At 36.8% G+C, this 17488-nt stretch overlaps 1 protein-coding gene and 1 pseudogene across 8 annotated transcripts in view; both read left to right on the top strand.

Annotated features, from left to right (window-relative positions):
• Zcchc2 (zinc finger CCHC-type containing 2) overlaps positions 1–17488 on the top strand; it is a 53672-nt gene that overhangs the window by 13179 nt on the left and 23005 nt on the right. For all 8 annotated transcript variants that reach the window (XR_016538809.1, XR_016538808.1, XM_090352996.1 and 5 more), the window contains exons 2-6: positions 900–1011; positions 3780–3856; positions 6676–6747; positions 10485–10597; positions 16033–16127. Coding sequence is in view for 6 of the 8 variants with exons in the window: in XM_090352996.1 (XP_090209122.1) it covers positions 900–1011; positions 3780–3856; positions 6676–6747; positions 10485–10597; positions 16033–16127 (469 nt within the window). In the remaining 2 variants the exon portion in view is untranslated. The remainder of the gene's footprint in view (positions 1–899; positions 1012–3779; positions 3857–6675; positions 6748–10484; positions 10598–16032; positions 16128–17488) is intronic.
• On the top strand, positions 11053–13675 carry LOC150049609 (tyrosine-protein phosphatase non-receptor type 2-like; annotated as a pseudogene).

Here is a 17488-nt window from a genome sequence, read left to right as displayed (position 1 = left end):
TCATGAATTGAGAGCAGGCATTCCATACTATTCATCTGACAGGTGTGCAAGACCAGACAGGAGTACAAAATATCGGACATGGACAGACATCTTTATGAAATTTAAGTCCCTTTGTTCATATCACTTACGCAATTTAAAAATTAGTATGTGTTATGTACAGGTTTGTAGAATTGCAGTTGGTTCTTAAAAGTTGAAGTGATTTTTGATATGAGTGATAGCTTAAGGTTTTGAGCAGGAAGGGGGAAGATAAGATGTGAGTTATGATAGGAAACTATTATAGGATTGTTTTCTTTTTCAGCTTAACCAATGTGATAATAACAACATATAATATTACACACTTTCATTCTTTAATTCTTGAAAACTGCATGGTCTGATCCTTAAGGCATAAAATTGTATAGTTTGTTAAAGATTAGTTAAATCTAGTTAAAATTAGTTCCTAATTGTTGTTAAATGTTTTGCCTTTAATAGTAAACTCACTGGTGCAAAGATTTTCCTCTCAAAATAATCCTGTTAGAATATCTTCAAAACAAAGGAATGAATGATAATTATGTAATAAGATAAAATTACAAATATCTGTATTTATGGGGATTAGAATGAATTGTACTATTTACTGTATGTCCTTTTAATCTTCTTGCACTATTCTTTAGAACTGACATGACTAGCAACTTTGAATAGCAATATACTTTTTTTCCCCAATATTCTAAGACAGCTTTATAGTTTTTTAAAAAAGAATAATATTGTTGAATGTAAATAAATACCCATTAGTTTGCTTTTCCTGTGACAATTATTTGGTCCCTAAATAATGCTATTATGATCATTATTATAAATACTGTGGTTTATTTTTGTGGGGTTTATTGTCCTGTGGTGTGGATTAATGCAGGCCCACTTTAATCCTCTAGAATGCCTTCGTTCATGGTGATTTCATGCAAAGAAGTGACACTGGTTTCATAGAACAAGTCCCAGTACCTCAGAATGGACTGACTGTGGCGCCTCACAGAGCTCAGCAAGAAGGTATGTTACATTTATTGTGAATGTTCCTTATACTTCATAGATAAAACTACTGATCCCAGATTCTGCTGCAGAGCCAGTGTTCTAGGTGCTGTCTATACTCTGGGCCCTGTCTCCTTGAACACACGCATCTGTCTCATCTCAGAGACAGTTTTCTTTTTGCTCCTTTATCTTAAACCTGGTCATGTGCTTCCAGAGGACAAAGAGTTTATCGTATTTCCAAAGTGCTCAATATCTACTGAAAAAAGTTTTTCCCAAGTTCACTGTAAGTGAATAAATGGCTGGCTAATCTATTTTTCCTGCAATAATGCACTTCTTAATAGGATTGGGGTTGAGGAATGAAAGGACATTGACATCTAAAAAGAAATGAGCTTGGACCGTCCCTTCTCTTTGCATTTGGGGAGTCCATTAACCTATATTGAGAGAAAAGCAGAAACACAAAATACAGGCTGTAGCAGAACAAACATACTCTATTAGAACAACTTAGAATTACATCAGGATGTCTCCATTTAGTCCCTGTAATAATCATTTCTGTATCATATATTTCTCCTTAGAGGTATAAAATAAATCTGAATGTTTATTGAGAGAAAAGGTTTATTTAATTATCATATCTTCCACTTTCATCATGACAGCTATGCTACTTCAATCCTAGACTACTTCATGTTGCTTGTAGTTTAAAGCAGTTTGGTTTTAGAGTGAAGCTTCTTTTGTTTTAATGAAAATATTTTAGAAAAGCATAAGGACTACGTAAAAATGCTAAAGCTAACTTTAAGCTAATATCCTAGGTAATTTTTGTTACATTCATAACTTTTTGCAAATTATAAGACATGTAGTTTAGCTTTAATTTAGGTGTAAAGGTGCTTGTTCCTTGCCAATTCTCACCGGAATTCTAGGCTGAAGTTAATAGCCCTGTTTCCATGTCTGGTAACATCATTGTGGCTTTTTCTGCTAAACTTAACTGAGATAATACCCCTTGCGCCTCACTTTGACCTTTGAGGTGGCATGCTTTCCATTTGACTTTTGAGATTTTCTTGTGCTTCCATTTCTGGTTGATGAGAGAGAAAATGGCCACAAAACAGGCCACCAGATACTTTTTTGGCACAAAGACTATTATTTCACCCTTTGTTAATTCTGAGTTCCTGTTTTCCTGCATATTTCTGTTTTATGCCTTATGTTTTCTCATTGTCACTTTCCATGTTACCTAACAACCATTTTCTTTATGCTTTTTGCCACTGTTAATTTTTACTATTTAATTATTGTGATAGATTGATAGATAGATGATAGATAGATTGATAGATAGATAGATAGATAGATAATAGATAGATGTAATTTTTTTGTCAGTTGTGAGGCTTAAACTCTGGGCCTGAGCTCTTCATGTCAAGACTAGTGCTCTTATAACTTTGAGCCATAGTACCACTTCCAGTTTTCTGTTGGTTAGTTGGAGGAGATAAGAGTCTCACAGACTTTTGTGCCTGGGCTGGCTTTGAGCCACTATCCTCATATCTCAGCCTCCTGAGCAGTTAGGATTATAGATGTGAGCCTCCGGTACCCAGCTTGTTATTCATTTTTATCTATTTTGACTTCTTCTCAAGCCAAATGAATCCTTCCCTTTTCTTTCTCATTGCCTGCTCTCTAAATCTAACGTGACCTGCCATTCTGTTGGTTACTTTCCTAACTTCTCTGCTGCCCCATAAGGTTTTCATTGCTGTCAGCCTCCCTGGCCACTTCCCTGGCTGTTGAACGGTCCTTATCCTTCTCTTCAAACCCGATTAACAGTCTGCTTTTCTTAGGTCCTTGGCGTATAGTTGTTTTCACATTACCTTTTTAAAAATTGATTATTTCTACCCTTGGCACTAGTGGCTCCTGCCTGTAATCCTAGCTGAGAGCTGAGTTTCAAAGGTAGTCTCGGCAGGAAAGTCTGTTTATATCCAGATAACCACCAAAAAACTGGAAGTGGAGTTGTGTGACTCAAGTAATAGAATACTAGCCTTGAGCATAAAAGCTCAGGGACAGCAACCAGGTTCTGAGTTCAAGCCTTAGGATTGACACAGAAAAAAAATTCCTCTGATGATACTTGATTGTAAAATGAGTAGTTGGCAATTGTCACATTTGTTTAGCTTATGAATAAACTGATTATGTAGTTGAATTCAGAGTAATTGGTTCTAAACCAATTAACCATTTTATCTATACTAAATTGTGAAAAAAAATTTACAATAGACCTTCATAATTGATTACGGTGTTCGGTTTGTTGTTGTAATTTACTTTTTTATATTAAGGGTCACATTTGAGAAAAGTTACGTATTACCTGTTACATTTGTAACTTACTGTAGTACTTCAACTTTTTAAAACTAAACATATAAAACTAGTTATTGTAGCCTATATCTACTATGTATAAATAATGGAATGAATTACATTTAGTCTAAAGTAGTGTTTTTGTGAAAATGTAAATAATAGCTGTCATCGTCTAGAAGACTATCTTCAGTACACATATGTTTTACTATTTGTTCTATGGTTTATGTTTGGTGTTAGTAAAGTGCTTGGCAATACTTGAGCATTTAGTATGTACAATGCATATTTCTAGAAAAAAAGCGGCTTTATGGGTGAGCAGCATATTGCTATAATAAATTCAGTTTGCTTTATTTTATGATGTAAGGCCAGCAGTGACATAGCTTAACTCCTAAACATTTGTCAAATTACAGGATTATCTTATATAACTAAAGTGTGTGTCTAATCTCTACAGTCCAAGTCAGCATGCATGTTTTGTCTTTCAGCTGTACACATTGAGAAGATAATGTTGAAAGGAGTGCAGAGAAAAAGGGCTGACAAATATTGGGAGTACACTTTCAAAGTAAGCTATTCTCATCCACAAAAGGTCTCTCACCTGCTGTGTTAAGTGATTTTGATTTTTTAAAGAACTTAAGGCAAGTTTGAGAATTTAACGAGGAATTAACATGCATATACACACACATGTTTGTATACATATATAAAGTATATGTGTATATATGTTTGCCTCTGTCTGTGTGTATGCAACATGTTTGTAATGAAGGAAATGTACTGGTTTAAGAATAACCCTAGGGGGTATGGGGGGGGGGAAATGGGTACCAAGACATGTGAAAGGGTATCAATGTATGTGAATTAATGCACCTTCTATCTGGCAAATATCATGTAACCCTTTTACTAATTACAATAAAAACAAAAAAGAATAACCCTATAGGAGAGGCTGGGAAGGTGGCCTAGTGGTAGCATGCTTGCCTGTCATGCATAAGGCCCTGGGCTCAACATAAAATTAATAAAATAAATGGAAAATAACTATTAAAAAAAGAATAATACTACAGTTTGCCAAGGTTTTTGAAAAGAAATCCTATCACATTAAAATTACTATAGCAGTTTTATTAGAGGAGAAACAAAAGCCTTAGATATAGAAAAATAATTAAGATAACATTTTTAAAAAGTAAAAGCAAGTATTTTCATACTACTTGTAAAATAAAGATCACAGGCTCTGTCTTTCTGGCATTATTCTTGCTGACATTCTTCCTTTGCTTTCTCTGTGCCATTTTTTTTTTTCCAAGCTGATTTTAGTCTCCGCTTTTGTGGTCTCATCTTCTGAGCTATAATTGTGCTCTCTTGTGTGCTACCTGATTAACCAAAGAGCCCATCTCTGCTTCTGTCATGGCCAGGATAAGTCTCTTCCAAGCTCTTTTTTACTTGCTGACCGTGATGAGCATTCTTTGCTCACATCTTCTCAACCCTTCTTGGGTTTCGCTGGCAAACCTTTTCACTATCCTTCTCCACCTCCCATTTTGATATTTTACTTGATCCACTGTTTCTATTAATCTGAACTATAAGAAATATAAAAATGAAGTTTTTGAAGGTTTTTTTTGTAATAAGTCTTCAAATCCTGGTGTACATTTTACACTTTGTTTTCTTAACTTGGACCAAGCATATTATTGAGGAGCCCTTTTTTGTAAGCCACGTGGCATATGGCCACATTTCTCTACTGCGTCACCAGTGGATTTTAGCTATGCCTCTGGAGTCACTTCTGGTCCTCTGACAGAATGTTTCCTTTTGCAAAGGTCTCCTCTTGTCATCTTTCAAAATCCTCCTATAGATTATCTTATTGTGAAACAGGCATCTTCAGTCTCTACCTTCCCAGTCTATGTTACTTGCTCAGTACATTTATTGAAGGTCAGAATTCTGTCCTCTAATTTGTAGGTAGTACTATTTTTAATTTTTGGTGTTTTAGTCTTAATCTCCCTGGCTTACATGTAGCATGTTTTGTTCTCTTTGCCCTCACTCAGGCTTGCTTGCCATTTCTTTGGTTGCTATTGCTCAAAGCTCATTCCTTAAGATTTCCTTGTCCCTGTGCTCTAGAGCAGGGCACAATTAGTGCTGGGCACAAATGCTACTTCTTCTTAGGGACTTTCTGACATTGTGACTACTCTTGTTCTGTTCTATACTTGTTGCCTATAAAGCACTAGTTTCTGGTAGTTTTGTTTTACCTGTCTCTGGCATTAGACTGAACGAGGACAGTGGAGATTGCTGTTGTCTTTCTTGTCCATTCCTGTATTTCCTGACCCAGAAGAACAGTGCCTACTCCATAATCATTGGAGCATTTAAAAGTCACTTGAGAAATGTGCCAATCAAGAGGTTTGCTGAATAATATTTTGTATGTATTTTAAGCACATGACAACAGTATGAATAGTTGACATAGCCAAGATATATGAGCATAGCTCAGGTAATTTTGTAGAAGAAGGTAGCAATGCTCCATAACCAAGTTCAGGAGGTAGAGTAGCACAGTAGGCTCCAGTTTGGGCTCTTCTACTTATTAGAGTCACATTGCAATAAGTTGGCCTTTTTCAAATGTTGCATCTTGCTAAGATTTCAAAGATGAAATTTCATCAGAAATCAAAAATACATGAAATAGTTTTTTTCTAAGAATTTATATTTAGCCAGGCATGGTGGTACCTACCTGTACTTGGAGATCACATTGGGTATTGAGATTAGGAGGAACATAGTTCAAGGCCAGACCAAGCAAAAAGACTTTAACCAATGAAAAGCCGACATGGTGACACATGCTTGTCATTCCGGGGAAGCATAAATAGAAGGCTCACTCACAGTCTAGCCTGGCCCATGCAGAAAACAAGGACCAGGAAAATTTGAAAAGTTTGGAAAATAACAAGGGCAGGGAAAAAAAAGGCTGATAAGACATGGCTTAAATGGTAGAATGCTTGCTTAGCAAGATCAAGGCCCTGAGTTCAAACTTTAGCACTATTTTCGAATGAAAGGAATACTGTTTAATAAACTTCAGGAGATAGTGCTTTTGTCTTTTGGAGACATGGATCTACACTGTCATTTTAAGAGTCATAATATTACCAAGAAAAGCAATAAGGCATAAAAAATTTACTTTCTGAAAAACTAAAATGTAGTCACAATATAAGGATGCTTTTATAAAAATATGTGCAGTTTAAAGGGATTCATTAGAAAACTTTTTTTGAGTAAACTTACTGTATAATTTAGTAACTGAAGAAATAATAACAGTGCTAGATAAACTTTATAATTTGTTACTCTAAATAAAATTTAAGTTTTTGTTTTACACATGGCTTTTACTTTTTTAAGCCTGTTCCTTTCTTAGCAATAACCATGCAATATGTGTTTTTTTTAAATCAGGTAAATTGGTCTGATCTTTCAGTCACAACAGTAACAAAAACCCATCAAGAGCTACAAGAATTTCTACTGAAGGTAAACTTACAGATTTTTTTATTAAAATGATTTTTCCATAATTTAAACAATCCAAAAACTCAGTGTTAAAAAAAGGTTAAGAAAATTAAAACACAGGTAAAATTGGGCTTCAACTCTTAAGTTGTAAAGCACACAATGTTATTAAAACCTAAGTTAGCTTTTGTTACCAGCATAAAGAAATGAGGGGGAGGGAGGGAGGGTGTGTGTGTGTGTGTGTGTGTGTGTGTGTGTGTGTATGTGTATCTTATTCCTAGTTTGCTACAAAGATGTTCATTGTTGGTGGCTCTTGTAAGGGTACTTCTTCAAATGTGTGTGCAAAGTGAGAAGGGGCTTGTTGTCCTGTGCTCCCTGTCGCGCCTTCCTTTGAATCTTGTTCTGTTCTGTCTCATTTGAGTTCCAATTCCTTTCCCCCCCATATAACAGAATCTTGAAACTACTAGGAATAAGGTGTTAGAAATATACTAGTCAGGTTTGCAGAGGTAAAAGGTATCTAAATACAGTTTGTTAAAACCCTTGGCTTAAAAAAAAATAGATTTTATTGAAAAGTATGTGGATAGAAATCAAAATTAAAAGGAAAGGAATAGGTTTAACTGTCCAATAAATTACTTTTATTCAACCAATATTTTAAAGTTTAATGTTAATAAGGAAATAAAGCAGAAAATTCAAAAATGAAAAACACTTCTAATTCGGTTGCCCGCGTTTGAATGAAATATAATTATTTCACCCATAGCGCCTGGGATTTCTAGGCCAGTGCTGTTTTTGTTTGGTTTTGGCGTTTGTCAGGACCAGGGTTTGAACTTAGGTCACATGATTACTAGGCAGGCACTCTACTACCCCAGCCTCTGTTCTGGTTTTTAAGTTGTCCGTTATCATCATAAATATATTCTGTTCAGATCTGGTTTGACTGTATATTTACAGAGCTTTGAGTAGCACATTAGAGGCTGGTTCTCTAAGGTATACACAATTCAATTCTTTTTAGTCGTTTTTAAGTAAGTAACACCTGGGGGTGACGTAAGTAATTCTATTTTTTCTGTGGCTTATTTTAAACTAAGCTCTCTCAGGGTAAGGACTCTTACCTATTGAAGTTAGTGCCCACCTGCTTGTAAAGATGGGGGAGTTTCATTTGCTTCTAGTCACCAGAGAGAACTAGCAGTCCTAGAAGCTTGGTGAGGAAGCTTTCAGTGGTAAAAGGAGCCAGCTTGTGAGCACTGATGTTTCCTGAGCTTAGTAGTAGGAGTGATCAGAGAGAGACTGCGGGTGGGCCAGGCACCATCAATGAGGCAATGGCCCATCAGAGAAAGAGCTGCTGGCTGGCATGCTGCTGGCTGCTCTACTTCTCCCCTATGTTTACCTGTTAAATCTCTTCTGCTTATGTCTAACTTATTTGTCTCTTAATATTAAAATTCTTATTAAGTGTTATGGGCAGGAAGTCATTAATAGAACCATTTGGTTTAGGGAAGTATGTGCTCTTATTTCTCTTCTGTCATCTTTTCTATGACACAAGTGTAATGGTGGAGGTGAGTTAGAGGAGGTTCAGAGGTAAAGGCTGAACTCCCAAATTACCACGTGTGAAGGCAGAGTTACTTCACACGGTTTGCCTGTGGGTTGGTCATCTTACATAAGTCCAGTCGAGGAGCCTAACACACTCCCCTTCGCATCCTGGTTCCCAGGCAGTGTCTCCTCTCTTATCATTTCTTTCTCTCCCTTAAGTTTACATATTATCTTGGCAGATTATTTTTTCTCACACACAATTTTTCTAAACATTGAATGCTTTAAAAAAAAAAAAGAAGCAGCCAACATTTGAATTTTTTTTCTGAAATAGTGCAAATGTTTCTTAATAACATAAAATAACGTGTAACATATTTCTTAAAATGAATTCCCTCTTTTTTAGGTAGTCTTCAGACTCACTGTTATCTTTTTCTCCCTTCTTTTTAATGCCATTTTCAAAAAGTCAAGAGCAGAACTTTCCTTTTGATAACGTGGACTCACTAATATCCTTTAACGTAGGTGGATGCCGTTGAACTGAATTTCTAGTGTGGAATAGTGAAGACACAGGGGCATGCGGTCAGGGTTATCAGGTTCTCTTCCCCCTTCCTGGAAATAGTACCTTTGTCTTCCTTTCTTCCTACAACAGTATCTAGAATTAGAGCAGGAGTTTGAATATTGGTTGACCCAATAAATGGAAAGAGAGTATCAGAATAAGTTGTAGTGAGGTTTTGTAAGGGACTATGCATTAGGCTGTAGATTTAGAGCTGCTGCTTCTTTCCTGCCCTCTTCCTCCCACCCCAAAGCAAATACGCCTCTTAGCAAATATGCTGTCTTTAGGACTGAATATAGGCCCTGGAATTACAGGTAAAAAAAAAAAACATTTCAAAATAAATCAAGCTGTACATACCAGTGATTTCATGTCTACACTCTGCCTAGTATGTGAGCAGTTCAACTATTGAGATTGAGGGATTATGATTTGAAATAAGCCCAGGAAGGGCTGGGAGAGTGGCCTCGTGGTAGAGTGCTCACCTATCATGCAGGAAGCCCTGGGTTTGATTTCTTGGTACCATGTACACAGAAAAAAAAAAAAAAACAGAAATGATGCTGTGGCTTAAGTGGTAGAGTGCTAGCCTTGAGAAAACTCAAGGACAGTGCCTGAGTTCAGGCCTCAGGACTGGCCCAAAAAAAAAAAAAAAAAATGGTGATATAATAAAGGTATAGTAGGGTCAGAGGTTCTCTGTTTGAAAAATGTTTTCTCTCTGCTAGTGGTCAGAGCTCTCAGTCTTCCCACATTATATCATGAGCCAGAGAAGCTTAATTCTGGCAGAACATCTTAAAATTAATGTTTTATGCTATCTTTGCTAGATCTTCCAATTAATTGTTGACTCAATGCTTTACAAAAGGTATTAACTATGGATTGTTGAAATTAAAACTTAGTGTGTAAACCAGTTTATATAGATTTTTGTATTCCTAAGGCCCTTTAGATTATGTTAATGAAGTCTACTTAATTTTAATTACTTTCAATTTTAGTGGAAGTAACAGTAATTCAGAAATTAGTAGGAAAAGTCAAATTTAAACTTGGACTTTTTGAAAAACTTGAAAATTTTTAAAGAAGCAGTTTACTAGCATGTTTTTAAAGCAAACGGTTCACATAAAATGACAAGCTTTTGGTTTTAACTTAGAATTTTTTTTGGCCATGCCATGCTTCTTTAAGATTTTGAACTCCCAGGGCACCTTAACTGATTTGAAAGAAATTTCTAATTAGTTTCATCTGATTTTCATGCCTCTCAGTCCATTATGTGGTGCATTGATAGTCTGACATTGCCTGAGATTAAATATGAAACTGGAGTCTGAAAACTGGTAATTATAGAGGAGAGACAACACCTTTCAGAATACTATTTTAGAATTGAAGTAATACCAGCTGTACTGTATGAAATGTTCAGCCTAATGCAGAATGTAATGGGAGTAACATATGAGTTCCATGCAGGTATGTCCCAAAATCAGATGCCCTAGATACCTCACAATATGTCCTAGAAGAGATGCTATATTCCTTCGGGGAAACCACATGGGTGTGGAGCTTATGTGGTGAAGGGTTGGGGAAAAAATGCTTTGGGATGATCAGTAAAAAAGAAACATTTTATGTGATAGCCTGTATTATCATTTTATCTTTTATTTTCACTTTATGCCTCTCATATGTAATGTCATTAAGGAGAAACTCAACTTGGGACATCTGTATCTTTCTTTTCTAGCTTCCAAAGGAATTGTCTTCAGAGACTTTTGACAAAACCATTTTAAGAGCCCTGAATCAGGGTTCCTTAAAAAGGGAGGAGCGGCGACACCCTGACCTGGAGCCCATACTGAGGTAGCAGTCTTACTGATGGCCAACCACGGCAGCTGACAGGTGGCTGCCCGTGCTTAAGTCTCTTTTTTAGGGAGATGACAGAGATTCTTTCTCTAGAGAACATTGTGAAATGGATCTCTAACCATTGTGTTCATAGTAAAACACCATAGCTTGTCATTGTATTGCTCAGTTCTCTAAGATAATAAAATTCCATTGCTTCTAAAATGTGAGACTATCAAGTAAAAACTATTATTTTCCCCATAAAAAATTTATCAGAAGAGCTTCCTGTACTTCAACTTAGGAGATGTTCTAAGTTGTCAAATAAATAGGTTCCTGAATGGGATGTGAGGGAAAACAACCCTTTCCAAGCACCTGCCTCCTTGCATCTGCCCTCCTGGATCCCCAGTATGGGTTAAGGTTGGCATCTTTGTCTTCATTTGATTGTTGAACTATTGGACAGGATGAGTATAGGGGAGATGAAAACTAAATACAATGCCATAGGCACATGGGACTTTATCCGAGAACCTCCCAGTGCACCTATAGAGAGAGGAAAAGATGGAACAGGTGAGGATGGTGATTCATGGACAAGGCCCTTTCCAAGCAAGGACCTTGATGATGGGAACTAGAAGGATGTTTTGATTAATGGCTTATATGTTCTCTGAAGTAAAAGATGTTCATGAAAATAGGGGAATTAAGGATGATCAAATACTTCACAACCAGTGAAAGCAACTGGGTAAGAGGTAGCTTTCACCTGTAGCTCTGTATGTGCAGTATTACTCTGACATATATTCTATCAATCCCAGTCCAAATATAAGGAATATAGGATTTATCCTGTGTAGGGCTTTCTTAGATGGGACAGCAGGACAAGAGGCAGAGAAATTTAGGGTGACTGCTTAGTTATAAATAAAATGATGGACAATCAATCTGAGTTGGACTGAGAAGTATGAAATAGATGAGTCTGGAAAACAGGAGTCCTGGGAGTATTTGGAGCAAAAGAGTCAAGTTGGAATTAGAGTGTTCAAGACCAATCTGGGTAATACAGTGAGAACTTGTCTCAAAAAACAGATTTCTATTGTTAGACAGCCAAAGTATAAATGCAAACAAGAGAGCATAAGATTTGTTATATGAATGTGACAGATTTTTTCCATATCACATAATACCTAGAAAAAATTAAATAAATTTGAATGTGAAAGGTAAAAAAATCTCTTCATAAAGTAAAATAAGAAAACGTACTGTAAGTAAACAAGTGCCTTGGGGAAAAAATACTTGAAATTTCTTTACAAGTGAACTCCCACGGGGCACTCGGGTCTCATGCCTGAAATCTAACTACTTAGGAGGCTGAAATCTGAGGATCATTGTTTTAAGCTAGTTAGCAGGAAAGTCCATGAGACTTGAGTCCAATTAATCATTTAAAAAGCTGGAAATGGAGCTATGGTTCAAGTGGTAGAGTGCTAGACACACACACACACACACACACACACACACACAGATTAAGATGTTAGTCTTGCTGGCAAAAGTTATAGTTAGAAATTTGAAATGAGTCTTATGACTATCCTCCTAGACTGGCCAAGTTTCTAGAAAATGGAGAGTACAACAGATATGGAGGAGATATGAGCCATATGATCATAGTCATGTTAAACTGAAAACTTCTGAAAATGATTATATTAATGCCAATGTAATTGTCATAGAAGAGGTACAAAAGAGTTACATCTGAACACAAGGCCAACTTGCTAACACATATTGTCACTTCTGGCTCATGGTTTCACAGCAGGAGACCAAAGCAGTTGTCAAGCCAGACCAAATTGTTGAGGAAGAATCTGTTAAAGAGTGCATAGTACTGGGTCCGGGAGTTTGGCCTAGTGGTTAAAGTGCTTGCCTAGCATGCATGAAGACCCGGGTTCGATTCCTCAGTGCCACATACATAGAAAAAAGCCGGAAGTGGTGCTGAGGCTCAAGTGGTAGAGCTCTAGCCTTGAGAAAGTCCAAGGCCAGTGCTCAGGCCCTGAGCTCAAGCCCAGGACTGGCAAAAAAAAAAAAAAAAAAAAGAGTGCATAGTACTGGCTTACAGAATACTGAGAGATGCTGTTTAAAGAAACTGGATTTGGTGTGAAGTTCTTGTTTGAAGATGTGAAGTCATACTATACAATGTACATCTACTACCAACAGTGGTGATTCCAGTGCAATATCTCACTTTCATTATACTACCTGGCCAGATTGTGGAGTACCCAAATCACCAGCTTCATTTTTCCATTTCTTGCTTAAAATGAGAGAATCTGGATCCTTATTTAAAGTGAGAGAATCTGGCTCCTTAAACCCTGACCCACAGGCCTGTGGTGATCCACCGTAGTGCAGGCATTGGGCACTCCTGCTCCTTCTCTCTGGTAGACACATGTCTTGTTCTGATGGAAAAGGAGATGATATTACAGTTGAACCAGAGTCACTGAATATGAGAAAATACCAAATAGTACTTATTCAGACACCAGATCAGATTTTCTTAAATGGCCAGACTAGAAGGAGAGATTCAAATACAGGGAGATTCAAATATACAGAAATGATGAAAAGAACTTTCTAAAGGTCCTGCTTTTGATCGTTCACCAAACAAAATAATCACTGAAAGCTGCAATGGGAACAGAATAGGTCTAGAATAGAAAATGACAAGTGACCAGTGTACAGGACTTTCCTCTAAAATGCAAGGTATTGTGAAGGGAAATAGCATGTTCTACAGAGGACAGAAGGTGCAGCTGATGAAACAGGCTAAACAAAGGTGGTATGTTGGCAACCTAGTCTTACCAAGATTGGGCTGTCAGTCACTTTTTTTTTTTTTTTACCAACATGTTCTATTAAGAACATTTTGCCTGGCAAACTTTTGCACCAGTAGCTGACAGTGTTGCATTAATCTCAGGGTTTGTCGGTTAGCATCAAATGCCTCGTACTCCAAAACTGGTTAGTGGAACAGACATCAGCCAGATGAGTGATCTTTACAGTCACCAGCCCAGCATCTCAGGGTCTTCACTGCAGGTTCCTCTGAAACCTAAGCACATTAGTGTTTGTGGGAAAACTGGGACTGTTTGCAACTGTACTTACACATGTCAGATGTAATACTTTACCTGACCAGCACTGAGAAATCCTTTATTACAAGGATTGGTTTTGGAGGCTATCTAGATTTTAACCTGCCTTTGACATAAGCAATAAATATTGTGGTTTTATCTACATTATTAATGAAGAGAAAATGCCATTTCAGTAATGTGTATAATGTAGAATGTGCTGTTAATATGGGCATCAACACTGCATATACCTAACCATTTCAGAGTAAAGATAATTTTGTAAGTATTTAATCTTTTGTAGTTAAGAGTTCAACTTGGAGTCTGTTACCACAAAACAATATAAGTTGTATATTGATTCAATTGTATACTAGATATATTTTCCCTTTTCCAAAAAAAAAAGTTTGATATGAGCAGTTGGAACTGTGACTAAGCAGTTTCTATATATATTGATTTGCATTTCCTTAATGTTTTACAGTTAGCCTTGTTTTAAAAAGAAAAGTAAAAAACACAGGATTTTTTTTACGTGTATCTTTGAGGCTTGGACTCAGGGCCTGAGCACTAACCTTGAGAAAGCTCAAGTGGCTCTACCGCTTGAGCCACAGCACCACTTCTGGGGTTTTCTATGTTTGTTGTACTGAGGAATCGAACCCAGAGCTTCATGCATGCTAGGCAAGCACTCTACTGCTAGGCCACACTCCCGGTCCAAGGAAAATGTTTATTGACTAGGAAAGTAACAGTTGATGAAGACTTTGTTGGGGAATTGGTTTCTGCCAGGTCTTATAGTGTACACCTGTGCTCTCAGCACTTGGGAGACTGAGGGAGGAGGGTCACAAGTTTGAAACCATCCTAATCTACATAGTGAGTTAGAGTACATCCTGAGCAACACAGTAAGACCCTCCCTCAAAAAGAAGAAAAAAAGAAACTGGATGACCCATACTGGGCTTTTTTTTTTCCCTGTGAAAATTTCAGTGTAATTGCCCTAATTTATCATTGGAGTAAATCAGGATTTAGTTTTAAGTAAAAGAAGTACACATCAGCTCACTTGACTGAAGTTTTGAGGTAGGATTTTTTCAAGCTGTCTCTTCTTCAAAAAATAGCACCATGACGTGTCCTTTGAAAAAGGAGAATGAGATATTAAAAAATGATTAGGGGAGGAAAAATGTGAGATGATGAATAAACCACCACAAATTTATAGTTTAAAATGGCATTTAAGCATGGCAAGGTACTCCTACTGCTGTGTGGTAGAAAACCCTTGTGGTTTTGTTTTGTCTGTTAAATGTGCAAAGAGAAAAACACTTGGCAGGGGCTCTGGTAATAAGCATAAAGTGGTAAAACTTGTATGGAAAGCCATTTGGCAATATAAAAGTTAAATACTGCTGTCTATGAATGGGAATACTTCTGGTTCCTCATCTTACATGCTAAGATGAATGTTGAAGAATATTTACTAAACTATATTGCCTAGAAAAAAACAACTGAATGTTGATGCACACTTTGACTAGGAATCTCTAGGGAAAACAAAAGGGCTTTATCTTATGTCATAAAATAGTATAGTTCCTGTCTCTGTGGAAAAGAAGGGGCTGGAGAATAGTGAAGACACTTGCCTTTTATTTTGTAACTTGAGTTTGGGCCATGTATATTCTTCCTACTTTAAAAAAAATTAAAGTTGTGTTATATACTTCAGAATTTATTTTGTTGTTCTGCGTGATATTGGGACCTCAATTGACTTCCATTTCAAAAAAATGATTCTTGGTTACATTATTGATTTATTATTTATCCTAAATTATGCTAGAGTATTTTGACTTCAAATTCTACCAGTCTTCATTTCACTTACTAGAGTTTCCTAGTTTATTAATAACCAATAAATAAATCTGTTTCTAGTTTTGTTTCCAAAATACTCTGATAATATTCTCAGGTATTCTCAGTTTAGATGAGTGATTTAAAACTGAGTGCATATGCACATGAGGAGTTTCAGTGACTGTTGTCTTTGTTTGATTGCCATTTTAAAAGCATCATTGCTGGCTCTTGTACTCTTTCCACCTTTCCTCCTGAATAGTTCCTCCTAACTTAATGGAGCAGCCTAATAGGCTAGAGAAGGGACAAAGAAGACACTCCCAAACACATTGCAAAAATGCAACTATTGGACCACTTGATTATAAGACTGAAATAATAGCTCTTTGCCAGAACTGGAACCGTACCATTACAAATCTATTTAGTAAACCCTTATAAATGAGTTGTGTTGTATTTTACTTGCTCTTTCCTATAGGAAATATATTGTAAAACATTCTTTAGGGGGGAAAACACTTCTTTTTCTATACATGAATGAAATGTCACTTAAGTCTGCTTTATAATCCTAAACTGCAATTTTGAGGGTGTATATACATGAAATTAATAAAGCATTTTTTTAATGTGCAGGCAGCTATTTTCAACATCGTCCCAAGCTTTTCTACAGAGTCAGAAAGTGCACAGCTTTTTTCGGTCCATGTCATCAGACTCTCTGCATAATCTCAGTAAGTAGTATCTGTTTGTCTGTGGAAATTTGTGGGGTTTTTTTCCTTTGCAAGTGGCCTTTTGCTGTGTCATTTTATAATTATTTGTCATTTAAATAAATTTTGTACAGTGATTCCTCACCTGTCTCTGGAGTTAAATCCCCTGCGATAACTTCCCTGGAGTTACCTACCCCTTGTGATAGGTGAAAATCCAAGAAGTAGCAATAAGTGAACTGTTACATAGTGAGGGACAATTATATAACACTGCTACTTCGCAGATTTTTCATGGGAGTCTTTGGAACATAACTCCTGCAATAGTGAGAGATCACTGTGTTGTTTTAAAAACAAACAAAAATGCAATATAGTGAAGCCACAATAAGGGAACCAAGGTATAACGCGATTTGACTGCGTTGAAAATTTAAAGAGATTAATATATAAAGGCTAACAAGGCAGACTAAGAATCTCTGAAAGTCCTGGCTATGCTGATTCCTTCAGTTCTTCAGTTCTTTGACAGTGCTTGCTTACAGAGATGGAGATGTGATGATACTAGTGTAAACCACTCTGTCTCTGTTTTGAGTTGCCTATTTATGTTGTTAATCTTCTGTGTGTCTGGTTATTTATAAGCCAATCCATCTGGATCAGGGAATGTCTTTTTATTCCTTGTACTTAATTTTATACATGGACAAGTTACCTGCAAATCCCTGTTTTGTGTTTTGTTTTGTTTTGTCTGTTGTGTGAACTCAGGACCTGAGTGCTGTCCCTGAGCATTTTCGTTCAAGGCTAGCGCTCTACTACTTTGAGCTATAGCTCCACTACTGGTTTTCTGGTGGTTAATTGGAGATAAGCCACTTAGGTTAGGGGGATTACACATGTGAACCACTTGCCTTCCTGGGCTTAATTCAGATGCTAGTTCTTAATCTACCATGCCCCAGGACTAGCACAGGGATAAATCTTATTGCAAATAGCATGTTAAAAACTTCAAAAGTTTAATAGGAAAGTCAAGCCTGTCTTTGAGCTTGCTTTCCAGCCTTGTGGGTTCTAGCTACTCAAAGGCGTGGGCTCCCTACCTCCTGTCCTCTTGTCTCAGTTCATTCCTCCTCTTATTAACATCTGTCTTTTATTACCTTCCACTGAAATCACAACTCCCATTGAAATATCAATATCACATCTTCCCAAAAGCTTTCCCAGGGTACTTTTTTGTTACCATTTTCTTGTGTTCAATTTTGCCTTTCTGTTTCAGCATTCATTACAGTCTGCCTTCTATTTTCACAACCTTCCTTTAAAACAGATATTTCACCCATAAAACTTAGGTGTCTTTTTGAGAATTTCTGCTCAGTTTATATCAAATAATTTTTTTGGGGGGGGGGCAGTCACAGGGACTG

This window comes from Megascapheus bottae, chromosome 19 (genome assembly GCF_031878675.1).
Source record: "Megascapheus bottae isolate mThoBot1 chromosome 19, mThoBot2.hap1, whole genome shotgun sequence".
Lineage (NCBI taxonomy): Eukaryota > Metazoa > Chordata > Mammalia > Rodentia > Geomyidae > Megascapheus > Megascapheus bottae.
Note: the sequence above shows the minus strand (reverse complement) of the source record. Positions and strands in the feature narration are given on the sequence as shown.